The 15011-nt window shown below is 45.5% G+C and overlaps 1 protein-coding gene across 1 annotated transcript in view; it reads left to right on the top strand.

Annotated features, from left to right (window-relative positions):
* The first annotated feature begins 9163 nt into the window (after nt 1-9163).
* LOC124032360 (FYVE, RhoGEF and PH domain-containing protein 6-like) overlaps nt 9164-15011 on the top strand; it is a 33216-nt gene continuing 27368 nt past the window's right edge. The window contains exons 1-2 of the mRNA XM_046344713.1: nt 9164-9399; nt 10624-12967. Coding sequence (XP_046200669.1) covers nt 9390-9399; nt 10624-12967 — 2354 coding nt within the window. The 5' untranslated portion in view covers nt 9164-9389. The remainder of the gene's footprint in view (nt 9400-10623; nt 12968-15011) is intronic.

Below are 15011 nucleotides of genomic sequence, written 5' to 3'. Positions count from 1 at the left end.
TATTGTGTAGAACAAATATGACTATCGGAACATTCTGTAAATATCCATTCTCCTGAACATACCCCAGGTGTAGATAATCAAGTCAAACCAACCAATCAATGACATTCTGTACAGAGAAGTATAAATAAGTTGTGATGCTCAACTGCTGTATGACTCTTTCAACATGCCACTGAAAAGGTAGAACGCTACAATTCATATTATGATACCTGACAACACTGCAGACTCATTAAAACCCATTTGCATACATGCAAACAGCAAGTTGGATGCTTAGCAAAAAAAAAAATTGAAACTCTTTGTCCATCTGTTCTTGTTTCAAACACACACTTTACCATATTTAAATGGCTTAGTTTACTCCCAATACAAACTGACATGATTTTACACTTAGCTTGGCTGTAGTTGATTCAAGACGGTAGTTTTTTTATTTTTACGTTTAGTTTCCTTTCGACACTTAAATAAAAACTTGAAATGCATAGCAATGAGCTGAGAGTTTTTATAACGACTGTACACAAGAGGAATAGTGACTGTTCATAGTATTATTGTTATTACGCATTGTAATAATGCCATTATTATGCAATTATAAAGCCATTTACAAAGACCTATGCAACATTTGCTGCTAAATGTAAATAATCACAAAGGTACAACACATGAAGAAGAACTATGTGTAAAGTGTTACTGTAGAGCCTTGTGAAAATGTCCGTGTCAGTCATTTTGAAGCTGCTAAAGTGATCTACTCTAATGTTGAGGTGATTCTTTGTCCCTCATCTAAGTTACAGTGCCTTCAGAAAGTATTCATACCTCTTGGACTTATTCAACATTTTGTTATGTTACAGCCTGAATTCAAAGTGGGTTTTAAATTAAATGTAAAAAATGTTGCTCACCCATTTACACACAATATCCCATAATGACAAAGTGAAAATATGTTTTTAGAAATGTGATCAAATCAAACAATATCTCATTTACATATATATTCACAATCCTGAGTCAATACATGTTAGAATCACATATATATTCACAATCCTGAGTCAATGCATGTTAGAATCACATATATATTCACAATCCTGAGTCAATGCATGTTAGAATCACATATATATTCACAATCCTGAGTCAATGCATGTTAGAATCACATATATATTCACAATCCTGAGTCAATGCATGTTAGAATCACATATGTATTCACAATCCTGAGTCAATGCATGTTAGAATCACATATATATTCACAATCCTGAGTCAATGCATGTTAGAATCACATATATATTCACAATCCTGAGTCAATGCATGTTAGAATCACATATGTATTCACAATCCTGAGTCAATGCATGTTAGAATCACATATATATTCACAATCCTGAGTCAATGCATGTTAGAATCACATATATATTCACAATCCTGAGTCAATGCATGTTAGAATCACATATGTATTCACAATCCTGAGTCAATGCATGTTAGAATCACATATATATTCACAATCCTGAGTCAATGCATGTTAGAATCACATATGTATTCACAATCCTGAGTCAATGCATGTTAGAATCACATATATTGTCATGCAGGTGAAAGAGGACCCAAAAGCGACTTGGCGAAAACAGAGTCTTTAATCCAGTAAAGTAAATACAATCAAAAAACACAACTTTCACTCGAAATGACGAGGACAAACTGGAGACTCGATCTTGAACAGCAGGTGAACAGCAGGTTGCCTCGGGAAGGCACTTGAACCAGACAGACTCAGACACCTGCTCACCACGCAGCATCTGAGGAAAACACGACACGACAGGGCGATACACAAACACAGCACGGTGAATTCTAGACAAGGAACCGACAGGGCAGAAACGAATAACAAGGAGAGAAATAGGGACTCTAATCAGGGAAAAGGATCGGGAACAGGTGTGGGAAGACTAAATGATGATTAGGGGAATAGGAACAGCTGGGAGCAGGAACGGAACGATAGAGAGAAGAGAGAGCGAGAGAGTGAGAGAGGGAGGGGGAGAGAGAGGGATAGAAAGAGGAAAGAACCTAATAAGACCAGCAGAGGGAAACGAATAGAATGGGAAGCACAGGGACAAGACAAGATAATAAATGACAAAACATGACAGTACCCCCCACTCACCGAGCGCCTCCTGGCGCACTCGAGGAGGAATCCTGGCGGCAACGGAGGAAATCATCAATGAGTGAACGGTCCAGCACGTCCCGAGACGGAACCCAACTCCTCTCCTCAGGACCGTAACCCTCCCAATCCACTAAGTATTGGTGACCCCGTCCCGAGAACGCATGTCCATGATCTTATGTACCTTGTAAATAGGTGCGCTCTCGACAAGGACGGGAGGGGGAGGGAAGACGAACGGGGTGCGAAGAAAGGGCTTAACACAGGAGACATGGAAGACAGGATGGACGCGACGAAGATGTCGCGGAAGAAGCAGTCGCACAGCGACAGGATTGACGACCTGGGAGACACGGAACGGACCAATGAACCGCGGAGTCAACTTACGAGAAGCTGTCGTAAGAGGAAGGTTGCGAGTGGAAAGCCACACTCTCTGGCCGCAACAATACCTTGGACTCTTAATCCTGCGTTTATTGGCGGCTCTCACAGTCTGTGCCCTGTAACGGCAAAGTGCAGACCTCACCCTCCTCCAGGTGCGCTCACAACGTTGGACAAACGCTTGAGCGGAGGGAACGCTGGACTCGGCAAGCTGGGATGAGAACAGAGGAGGCTGGTAACCCAGACTACTCTGAAACGGAGATAACCCGGTAGCAGACGAAGGAAGCGAATTGTGAGCGTATTCTGCCCAGGGGAGCTGTTCTGCCCAAGACGCAGGGTTTCTGAAAGAAAGGCTGCGTAGTATGCGACCAATCGTCTGATTGGCCCTCTCTGCTTGACCGTTAGACTGGGGATGAAACCCGGAAGAGAGACTGACGGACGCACCAATCAAACGACAGAACTCCCTCCAAAACTGTGACGTGAATTGCGGGCCTCTGTCTGAAACGGCGTCTAACGGAAGGCCATGAATTCTGAATACATTCTCGATAATGATTTGTGCCGTCTCCTTAGCGGAAGGAAGTTTAGCGAGGGGAATGAAATGTGCCGCCTTAGAGAACCTATCGACAACCGTAAGAATCACAGTCTTCCCCGCAGACAAAGGCAGACCGGTAATGAAGTCTAGGGCGATGTGAGACCATGGTCGAGAAGGAATGGGGAGCGGTCTGAGACGACCGGCAGGAGGAGAGTTACCCGACTTAGTCTGCGCGCAGTCCGAACAAGCAGCCACGAAACGGCGCGTGTCACGCTCCTGAGTCGGCCACCAAAAGCGCTGGCGAATAGACGCAAGAGTGCCTCGAACACCGGGATGACCAGCTAACTTGGCAGAGTGAGCCCACTGAAGAACAGCCAGACGAGTGGAAACAGGAACGAAAAGGAGGTTACTAGGACAAGCGCGCGACGACGCAGTGTGCGTGAGTGCTTGCTTAACCTGTCTTTCAATTCCCCAGACTGTTAACCCGACAACACGCCCATAAGGAAGAATCCCCTCGGGATCAGTAGAAGCCACAGAAGAACTAAACAGACGGGATAAGGCATCAGGCTTGGTGTTCTTGCTACCCGGACGGTAAGAAATCACAAACTCGAAACGAGCGAAAAACAACGCCCAACGAGCTTGACGGGCATTAAGTTGTTTGGCAGAACGGATGTACTCAAGGTTCTTATGGTCTGTCCAAACGACAAAAGGAACGGTCGCCCCCTCCAACCACTGTCGCCATTCGCCTAGGGCTAAGCGGATGGCGAGCAGTTCACGGTTACCCACATCATAGTTGCGCTCAGATGGCGACAGGCGATGAGAAAAATAAGCGCAAGGATGAACCTTATCGTCAGACTGGAAGCTGGGATAGAATGGCTCCCACGCCTACCTCTGAAGCGTCAACCTCGACAATGAATTGTCTAGTGACGTCAGGAGTAACGAGGATAGGAGCGGACGTAAAACGTTCTTTTAGAAGATCAAAAGCTCCCTGGGCGGAACCGGACCACTTAAAACACGTCTTGACAGAAGTAAGAGCTGTGAGAGGGGCAGCAACTTGACCGAAATTACGAATGAAACGCCGATAGAAATTAGCGAAACCTAAAAAGCGCTGCAACTCGACACGTGACCTTGGAACGGGCCAATCACTGACAGCTTGGACCTTAGCGGAATCCATCTGAATGCCTTCAGCGGAAATAACGGAACCGAGAAAAGTAACGGAGGAGACATGAAAAGAGCACTTCTCAGCCTTTACGTAGAGACAATTCTCTAAAAGGCGCTGTAGAACACGTCGAACGTGCTGAACATGAATCTCGAGTGACGGAGAAAAAATCAGGATATCGTCAAGATAGACAAAAACAAAGATGTTCAGCATGTCTCTCAGAACATCATTAACTAATGCCTGAAAAACAGCTGGCGCATTGGCGAGACCGAACGGCAGAACCCGGTACTCAAAATGCCCTAACGGAGTGTTAAACGCCGTTTTCCACTCGTCCCCCTCTCTGATGCGCACGAGATGGTAAGCGTTACGAAGGTCCAACTTAGTAAAGCACCTGGCTCCCTGCAGAATCTCGAAGGCTGATGACATAAGGGGAAGCGGATAACGATTCTTAACCGTTATGTCATTCAGCCCTCGATAATCCACGCAGGGGCGCAGAGTACCGTCCTTCTTCTTAACAAAAAGAACCCCGCCCCGGCCGGAGAGGAAGAAGGCACTATGGTACCGGCGTCAAGAGACACAGACAAATAATCCTCGAGAGCCTTACGTTCGGGAGCCGACAGAGAGTATAGTCTACCCCGAGGAGGAGTGGTCCCCGGAAGGAGATCAATACTACAATCATACGACCGGTGAGGAGGAAGGGAGTTGGCTCGGGACCGACTGAAGACCGTGCGCAGATCATGATATTCCTCCGGCACTCCTGTCAAATCGCCAGGTTCCTCCTGAGAAGTAGGGACAGAAGAAACGGGAGGGATGGCAGACATTAAACACTTCACATGACAAGAAACGTTCCAGGATAGGATAGAATTACTAGACCAATTAATAGAAGGATTATGACATACTAGCCAGGGATGACCCAAAACAACAGGTGTAAACGGTGAACGGAAAATCAAAAAAGAAATAGTCTCACTGTGGTTACCAGATACTGTGAGGGTTAAAGGTAGTGTCTCAAATCTGATACTGGGAAGATGACTACCATCTAAGGCGAACATGGGCGTAGGCTTCTCTAACTCTCTGAAAGGAATGTCATGTTTCCGAACCCATGCTTCGTCCATGAAACAACCCTCAGCCCCAGAGTCTATCAAGGCACTACATGTAGCACCCGAACCGGTCCAGCGTAGATGGACCGACAAAGTAGTACAGGATTTTGATGGAGAGACTTGAGTAGTTGCGCTCACCTGTAGCCCTCCGCTTACAGATGAGCTCTGGCTTTTACTGGACATGAATTAACAAAATGTCCAGCAACTCCGCAATAGAGGCACAGGCGGTTGGTGATCCTCCGTTCCCTCTCCTTAGTCGAGATGCGAATCCCTCCCAGCTGCATGGGCTCAGTCTCTGAGCCAGAGGAGGGAGATGGTTGCGATGCGGAGCAGGGAAACACCGTTGATGCGAGCTCTCTTCCACGAGCCCGGTGACGAAGATCTACCCGTCGTTCTATGCGGATGGCGAGAGCAATCAAAGAGTCCACATCTGAAGGAACCTCCCGGGAGAGAATCTCATCCTTAACCACTGCGTGGAGTCCCTCCAGAAAACGAGCGAGCAGCGCCGGCTCGTTCCACTCACTAGAGGCAGCAAGAGTGCGAAACTCAATAGAATAATCCGTTATGGACCGTTCACCTTGGCATAAGGAAGCCAGGGCCCTAGAAGCCTCCCTACCAAAAACTGAACGGTCAAAAACCCGAATCATCTCCTCTTTAAAGTTCTGGAACTTGTTAGAGCAATCAGCCCTTGCCTCCCAGATAGCTGTGCCCCATTCTCGAGCCCGGCCAGTAAGGAGTGAAATGACGTAAGCAACCCGAGCTCTCTCTCTAGAGTATGTGTTGGGTTGGAGAGAGAACACAATCTCACACTGCGTGAGAAAGGAGCGGCACTCAGTGGGCTGCCCGGAGTAGCAAGGTGGGTTATTAACCCTAGGTTCTGGAGGCTCGGCAGGCCAGGAAGTAACAGGTGGCACGAGACGTAGACTCTGGAACTGTCCAGAGAGGTCGGAAACCTGAGCGGCCAGGTTCTCCACGGCATGGCGAGCAGCAGACAATTCCTGCTCGTGTCTGCCGAGCATGGCTCCTTGGATCTCGACGGCAGTGTAACGAGCGTCTGAAGTCGCTGGGTCCATTCCTTGGTCGGTTCCTTCTGTCATGCAGGTGAAAGAGGACCCAAAAGCGACTTGGCGAAAACAGAGTCTTTAATCCAGTAAAGTAAATACAATCAAAAAACACAACTTTCACTCGAAATGACGAGGACAAACTGGAGACTCGATCTTGAACAGCAGGTGAACAGCAGGTTGCCTCGGGAAGGCACTTGAACCAGACAGACTCAGACACCTGCTCACCACGCAGCATCTGAGGAAAACACGACACGACAGGGCGATACACAAACACAGCACGGTGAATTCTAGACAAGGAACCGACAGGGCAGAAACGAATAACAAGGAGAGAAATAGGGACTCTAATCAGGGAAAAGGATCGGGAACAGGTGTGGGAAGACTAAATGATGATTAGGGGAATAGGAACAGCTGGGAGCAGGAACGGAACGATAGAGAGAAGAGAGAGCGAGAGAGTGAGAGAGGGAGGGGGAGAGAGAGGGATAGAAAGAGGGAAAGAACCTAATAAGACCAGCAGAGGGAAACGAATAGAATGGGAAGCACAGGGACAAGACAAGATAATAAATGACAAAACATGACATATATATTCACAATCCTGAGTCAATGCATGTTAGAATCACATTTGTATTCACAATCCTGAGTCAATGCATGTTAGAATCACATTTGGCAGCGATTACAGCTGTGAGTCTTTCTGGGTAAATCTCTAAGAGCGATTACAGCTGTGAGTCTTTCTGGGTAAATCTCTAAGAGCTTTCCACACCTGGATTGTACAATACTTGCATATTATTATTATTTTTTAAATTGAAGTTGGTTTTTGACCTTTGATAGACAGCCATTTTCATGCCCTGCCATACATTTTCAAGCTGATTTAAGTCAAAACTGTAACTAGGCCACTCAGGAACATTCACTGTCTTCTTGGTAAGCAACTCCAGTGTATACCTTGTGTTTTAGTATATTGTCCTACTGAAAGGTGAATTTGTCTCCCAGTGTCTGTTGGAAAGCAGACTGAACAAGGCGTTCCTCTAGGATTTTTCCTGTGCTTAGCTCTGTAGTCCTTGCCGATGACAAGCATACCCATAACATGATGCAGCCACCATCATGCTTGAAAATATGAAGAGTGGTACTCAGTGTTGTTGTGTTGGATTTGCTACAAACATAATGTTTTGTATTCAGGACATAAAGTTAATTCCTTTGCCATTTTTTTTGCAGTTTTACCTTAGTGCCTTGTTGCAAACAGGATGCATGTTTTGATTTTTTTGTCTGTACAGGCTTCCTTCTTTTCACTCTATCATTTATGTTAGTATTGTGGAGCAACTACAATTACATTTACATTACATTTAAGTCATTTAGCAGACGCTCTTATCCAGAGCGACTTACAAATTGGTGCAATCACCTTATGACATCCAGTGGAACAGCCACTTTACAATAGTGCATCTAAATCTTTTAAGGGGGGGGGGGTGAGAAGGATTACTTTATCCTATCCTAGGTATTCCTTAAAGAGGTGGGGTTTCAGGTGTTGTTGATCCATCCTCAGTTTTCTCCTATCACAGCAATTAAACTCTGTAACTGTTTTAAAGTCATCATTTACCTCATGTTGAAATCCCTGAGCGGTTTCCTTCCTCTCCGGCATCTGAGTTAGGAAGGACGCCTGTATCTTTGTAGTGACTGAGGTGTATAGATACACCATCCAAAGAGTCATTAATAACATCACCATGCTTAAAGGGATATTCAATGTCTGCTTTTTTAATTTTTAATTTTCCCCAGTCTACAATAGGTGTCCTTCTTTGTAAGGCGTTGGAAAATCTCTGTTGTGTTTGTGGTTGAATCTGTGTTTGAAATTGTTAAACACTATTATTGAACACAGAGTGAGTCCATGCAATTTATTATGTAACTTATTAAGTACATTTTTACTCCTGAATGTATTTAGACTCAACAAAGGGGTTGAATACTTATTGACTCAAGACGTTTCAGCTTTTCATTTTGAATGAATTGGTAAAAATGTCTAAAAACATAATTCCACTTTGACATTATGGGCTGTTGTGTATAAGCCAATGACACAAAATGTCAATGTGATCAATTTTATATTCAGGCTGTAACACAACAAAGTCAAAAGGTGTGAATGCTTTCGGAAGGCACTGTAACTGTAGGTTATAGGCTATATAAAGATTCATATCTGAGAGCCCTCCAAACCATCTGCTAATGATCGTATATTTAGACTAATTCAACTAACTGTTGTAGTTCTAGGTTCTTTTTCTGAGACCTGAATTTGAATATCAATGACAAATAGTTTCCTTTTCGGTGAAACTCTATAAAAATTTAAAGTAAAATTTAAAAAACGAGATTTGACTACCTCCACTATTTGGAAAAGTTGGTATATTAAATAAACAAGCAAAAATGACTTTCTGTATAGGTTTGCCTGCTACATACATTTTTTGGACTTAAATGAAGGATATGTATGTACCCATGGATTCTTGACGAATATAACTTGGAAAAATGCCTCATGATCTAAGTTCAACTGTCCTACCCCATCAGAACCAAAAATATAAGCTGGTTTTACTCCAATGTTTGTAAACGAAGTAAATGCAAACAAACAATATATATCCTCAAAACACGGTTAAGACTAGAATTGTGATATCCTGGACGGTCAGTCATCGCATCCATAGTTGTCTATGAATTTGTGAGTAGTTTCACTTCTTCAGCCCAATCACTCAGCTTCATAACAGAAACAAGGGCGGGACAACATTTACTTACTGTATCAAGTGCTGATTGGTGCTTTGAGAGACCCCTAGTGGACATTGTGTGAATGTCCAGCAATAAACTCATCTCAGTTCATAACATCGGGGTGGATCAGTGCATCGCGACTGTTGCCAGTTCAAGATCAAATGTGGAAATTTAACTTCATCTTTAAAGGGTAGATCGCAAGATTAATTACAACGTTTTGACGCCACACTTGAGTGTTGACAATGGGTCTCAAGGAAGAATGAAGAAAGCCAGCGGTTTCCCTGGGTTGAGTTGAACGATTTTGAGAAGCCGGGAGGAGTGTGATTGTGCGGCAGGAATCTTCGTCATGAGCGCAGGTTTGTTGACTGGCACAAAGTTGATGAGAAGTGTCAATCGATGTCGTTTGGGTTGTCGAATTTGTAAAGCAAGCTTCATTTACCTGTGTAGAGAATAGACTTTACACAAACCTATAAATATTCGTTTAAGATTGTTATTTAAACAATGCTACATTTGGGATTCAAATCTATTTTATTTGGTATAAAGTCATAATTGGAGCTGTTTGGTGGCTCCGATACACAAGTCTAGTGTTTATTGTCGTCGTGCCTGGAGCATTGGATTGGTCCAATTGACCTAAGAATGGATCTAGACAAGAGGGAATTTCCACCATATTTCTTACATCAGTCAGTTTCTTTTAAATCCATGAAGAAAAGTGAGCAAGTGCACCTTTAGGGTAGAGCATTGGGAGACAGTTACTCTGTCTACGTGACCACTCAGCGGTCACACGACCTGGCACCAGCTCCATACTCCTAGTAATTCCCACCGCTGCTTTGTTGGCTGGACCATTAATATGATTACTGTACTGTTGAGGTGTGTGTGTGTGTGTGTGTGTGTGTGTGTGTGTGTGTGTGTGTGTGTGTGTGTGTGTGTGTGTGTGTGTGTGTGTGTGTGTGTGTGTGTGTGTGTGTGTGTGTGTGTGTGTGTGTGTGTGTGTGTGTGTGTGTGTGTGTGGAAAACAACAGTCATGTGATATGCCTGGTATTTCAAACCCACTGAGTGGTGTTGTGGTATTTGGTGAAGGGCCTACTTGATCAACAGGACACACACACAAAAACCCGTCAACCTTTACAACAGGACTGACCTTTTTCTCCTCTTTCACCCAGCATCTGTCTGCCTTTTCAGAACATTTCAATGTTTAATGGATTATTATTTTACAGTATCAGAATTTTCTTATACTTGAATAATCTTGAGAATTTGACCTTTTTTTACTTTCATTTATGATCTTGATGTCTTGATGATGGTGCCACTTTCTAACACCTGTTCATTCTCTCTCTCTCTCTCTCTCTCTCTCGCTCACTCGCTCTCTCTCTCTCCCTCACTTGTTCTCTCTCTCCCTCACTTGTTCTCTCTCTCCCTCACTTGTTCTCTCTCTCCCTCACTCGCACTCGCTCTCTCTCTCTTCTCCCTCACTCACTCACTCGCTCTCTCTCCCTCACTCTCTCGCTCTCTCCCTCTTTCCCTCTCCCTCCCTCACTCGCTCTGTCCCTCACTCGCTCTCGCTCTCTCTCTCTCGCTCTCTCCAGGCATGCAGAAACCACCAGTTGCCCCCAAACCAAAGAATGCCCAGCCACAGAGGCCAGGGCCCTCCCCCTCCTCGACCCCCAAAAGAGATGGCCTTTTTCAGGCTTCCCTCTGTACACCAAAGATGGTTAAACCAGCTCTGGCCCCTAAACCACCATGCCTACCCAAACCATTCCTCACCACTTCTGTGGAGTCCAAACCACCATGCCTACCCAATCCATGCCTCACCGCCACTATGGAGTACAAACCTCTTTCCTCAAAGACTGTCCATCACCATCAGACTTATTCTCAGAGACCATCAGAGATGTCTACAAGTATAGGTCTTCTGAAGTCCAGGAATACAATACCTGATTGGGATAATATTATTCCTATCTGTCTGTGTAGCCAGAAGAACTGTCTGTGTGTTGGGAACAGTATCACAACGGACACAGTGATTAACACAATTCCTAAAGACTTGAAAATATTGCATAACAATTGCAAAACGGAGGAATCTAGAATAAAGCCTGTTCTCAGATCTCAATTTGGAGAGAACAAAGGGGTCAACAACAACAACAAGAGGAGAGCAGTCAACAACGCTCTACCAGACAATTGCGTACAGGTTGTGTTGCTGTCCACCAATAACCACCTCTTAAACCCGAAACAGAACCTCAACTCGGACATTGTGACGCCATCATCACGCCCTGACATAAAGCGTCCTCTTCCTCAGAGAACGCATAGCAATGAAGCCAACGGTAACGTCGTCACCACCTCCTCTAATGCCATTGGTCACGGAGAACAGGAAGATCCCACCAGCTCCACAGGGATTGGCAGAGACACTGGCACATCCAATCAGAACCCAGCTGCCCCTAGGAAGCCCCTCCCTGTCCCCGTACCACGGAAACCCAGGAAGTCTGTTCTGGTTGGACAGGAAGTCCCAGAGGAGGGGAGGCAAGGGAGGGAAATGACTGTCAGAAAGGTGTCACTGGAGAGGAAAAGCAGCCCATCTCTGTCTGTCAACGCACCTGCTACTCAGGCACACAAAATCCCAGAAAGTCCTGCCAGTACAAATGATAGCTGGGAGGGTCTCCCATCCTCCAGGACACCCGGCCTGCCACCTGTTCCTGCTCCCCCTCCCAGAAAGGAAGCCTTTCTTTCTGAACCTGAGAGAGCAGCACCGACCTCCTCTGCCACCTCCTCTCAGCACCTCCTCCCCACCTCCTCCCCTCTGCACCTCCCTCAGGATGTAGAGGAGGAAGAGCTGAGATGGGTGGATGACGGTGTCTGTGAACTGGAGTGTTCAGTGGACAAGGAAGAGGAGGAGGAAGGGAGGAATGAAGAGGAGGAGATCCATGATAAGATTAGTTGTCATCCTCTCGCAACCAGTCTTTCCAACCAGCTGGAGCTCCACTCAAACTGCCACTTTCCCCTCACCTTAATAACCACTGGGAGTTACAAAGAAAACGCGAGTGCTCAAAACAAGATGGCCGGCTTCCCCAAGAAACTGCAGAGATGCAGCTCCCCAGAAGCGTGGGTACTGAAGAATGAACTGTCAGAAGAGAGAGAAGTGGCGGAACGAAAGACTTCCGATAGTGACGATGATGGAGGTGCCCTCACCAAGGCCACGAAAGCTATGAGAAAGCTCCCTGCAACCCCAGGAGAGGATAAAGCAAAAAGGAACAGAATCTTTCAGACGCTGGTGTCTCCTGTATCCCGTAAGAGGAGCACAGACAACACAAAGACAAAGGGCAGCCTGCCAACAGATGAAACACTGTCCCCGTCCAGGCCGTCTCGCTCCAGCCGGGGGAAACAGAAGGCCAAGTCCTTCTCCTCTGCCGACCTGACCCCCTCTGAGGGACAGAAATGGAACTCTTTTCGGAGGCTTCTCGATCTGAAACTCTCTGTCAAGAGGCTGCCCAAGCTGCTAGCCAAGGGAGGCCAGTCTCTGGACACCACTGCAGCTGAGGCAGAACAATATGCGGATGATGTATTCCAAGACCGTGGCGTCTGTTTCCAGGAACGTCTGGGCATTCGGGTGGGGGATGCCCGCAAGTTCTCCTGTCCCCAGCTGGGGGTGATTGGGGTTGGGGCGGAGCAGAGAGTGGACGGGGATGAGATCCACTACCCCGGAGCGGAGCAGGCTGTGGAGTATGAAAATGTTCCCTATTACGAGGCCATACCTGAGTATTTTATCCAGCCTGTTGGACTGGGATTACGGGGGAGTGAGCTGGGGGTAGGTACACCTCCGGACCAGTCAGAGTGCCACAATCACCTGTATGATGATGCCGATATCTATGAGGAACAGGAGCCGTACCATCCCCTGAAGAGACACAGTGAACAACAACTGAACCAGCACAGCAGCACTGAGAGGTAGTCATTCTTCTTGTTGCCTGGGGAGACAGACTGGTACTGACTGGTTCTGTCTCAGCAGCACTGAGAGGTAGTCATTCTTCTTGTTGCCTAGCAGCTGGTACTGAGAGCAGCACTGAGTCATTCTTCTTGTTGCCTAGGGAGACAGACTGGTACTGACTGGTTCTGTCTCAGCAGCACTGAGAGGTAGTCATTCTTCTTGTTGCCTAGGGAGACAGACTGGTACTGACTGGTTCTGTCTCAGCAGCACTGAGAGGTAGTCATTCTTCTTGTTGCCTGGGGAGACAGACTGGTACTGACTGGTTCTGTCTCAGCAGCACTGAGAGGTATTCATTCTTCTTGTTGCCTAGGGAGACAGACTGGTACTGACTGGTTCTGTCTCAGCAGCACTGAGAGGTATTCATTCTTCTTGTTGCCTAGGGAGACAGACTGGTACTGAAATGTAGTAGACCTCACAGGGAAATGCTGAATACAACAGGTGTAGTAGACCTCACAGGGAAATGCTGAATACAACAGGTGTAGTAGACCTCACAGGGAAATGCTGAATTACAACAGGTGTAGTAGACCTCACAGTGAAATGCTGAATACAACAGGTGTAGTAGACCTCACAGTGAAATGCTGAATACAACAGGTGTAGTAGACCTTACAGTGAAATGCTGAATACAACAGGTGTAGTAGACCTCACAGGGAAATGCTGAATTACAACAGGTGTAGTAGACCTCACAGGGAAATGCTGAATACAACAGGTGTAGTAGACCTCACAGGGAAATGCTGAATTACAACAGGTGTAGTAGACCTCACAGTGAAATGCTGAATACAACAGGTGTAGTAGACCTGTGAAATGCTGAAGGTACAACAGGTGTAGTAGACCTCACAGTGAAATGCTGAATACAACAGGTGTAGTAGACCTGAAATGCTGAATACAGTGAAATGAAATGCTGAATACAACAGGTGTAGTAGACCTTACAGTGAAATGCTGAATACAACAGGTGTAGTAGACCTTACAGTGAAATGCTGAATACAACAGGTGTAGTAGACCTTACAGTGAAATGCTGAATACAACAGGTGTAGTAGACCTTACAGTGAAATGCTGAATACAACAGGTGTAGTAGACCTTACAGTGAAATGCTGAATACAACAGGTGTAGTAGACCTTACAGTGAAATGCTGAATACAACAGGTGTAGTAGACCTTACAGTGAAATGCTGAATACAACAGGTGTAGTAGACCTTACAGTGAAATGCTGAATACAACAGGTGTAGTAGACCTTACAGTGAAATGCTGAATATAACAGGTGTAGTATGAAATGCTGAATACAACAGTGAAATGAAATGAATACAGCAGGTGTAGGTAGACCTTACAGTGAAATGCTGAATACAAGGTGTAGGTGTAAATGTAGACCTTACAGTGAAATGCTGAATACAACAGGTGTAGTAGACCTTACAGTGAAATGCTGAATACAACAGGTGTAGTAGACCTTACAGTGAAATGCTGAATACAACAGGTGTAGTAGACCTTACAGTGAAATGCTGAATACAACAGGTGTAGTAGACCTTACAGTGAAATGCTGAATACAACAGGTGTAGACCTTACAGTGAAATGCTTACTTACAAGCTCTAACCAATAGTGCAAAAAAAGGTATTAGGTGAACAATGGGTAGGTAAAGACAGGTTATATACATTCTTGTATGTCTCATGTAAAGTGGTTCCATACAAAAGGGGGGGGGGGGGGTAAAGACAGGTTCGTATCTCAATAAATCAATGTCTTCAGGTGAAAAATATCACCTGAAAAGCGGGGCTTTGTAGGAGTGATTCTGAGTCATGACAGACTAAGGGGAAGTATGCTTAGTATGTAGTGTTAATGGAAACTCCAGTCTGGTGAGCTGGCACTAGATTGGCACTGAAGCATGTTGGGGAGTGACACATCTTTCAGAGATTCACCAAAATATCCAGCTGCAGTGAGTTCAGTGTAATGAGGGATGTTTGCTTGATGACCCTTCCCTCAGAAACATAAGCAACATTTCAGTACATTTACATTTTTTTTGT

Source organism: Oncorhynchus gorbuscha, linkage group LG01 (genome assembly GCF_021184085.1).
Source record: "Oncorhynchus gorbuscha isolate QuinsamMale2020 ecotype Even-year linkage group LG01, OgorEven_v1.0, whole genome shotgun sequence".
Lineage (NCBI taxonomy): Eukaryota > Metazoa > Chordata > Actinopteri > Salmoniformes > Salmonidae > Oncorhynchus > Oncorhynchus gorbuscha.
The sequence above is the reverse complement of the archived record's forward strand: the minus strand, read 5'-3'. Positions and strand labels throughout refer to the sequence as shown.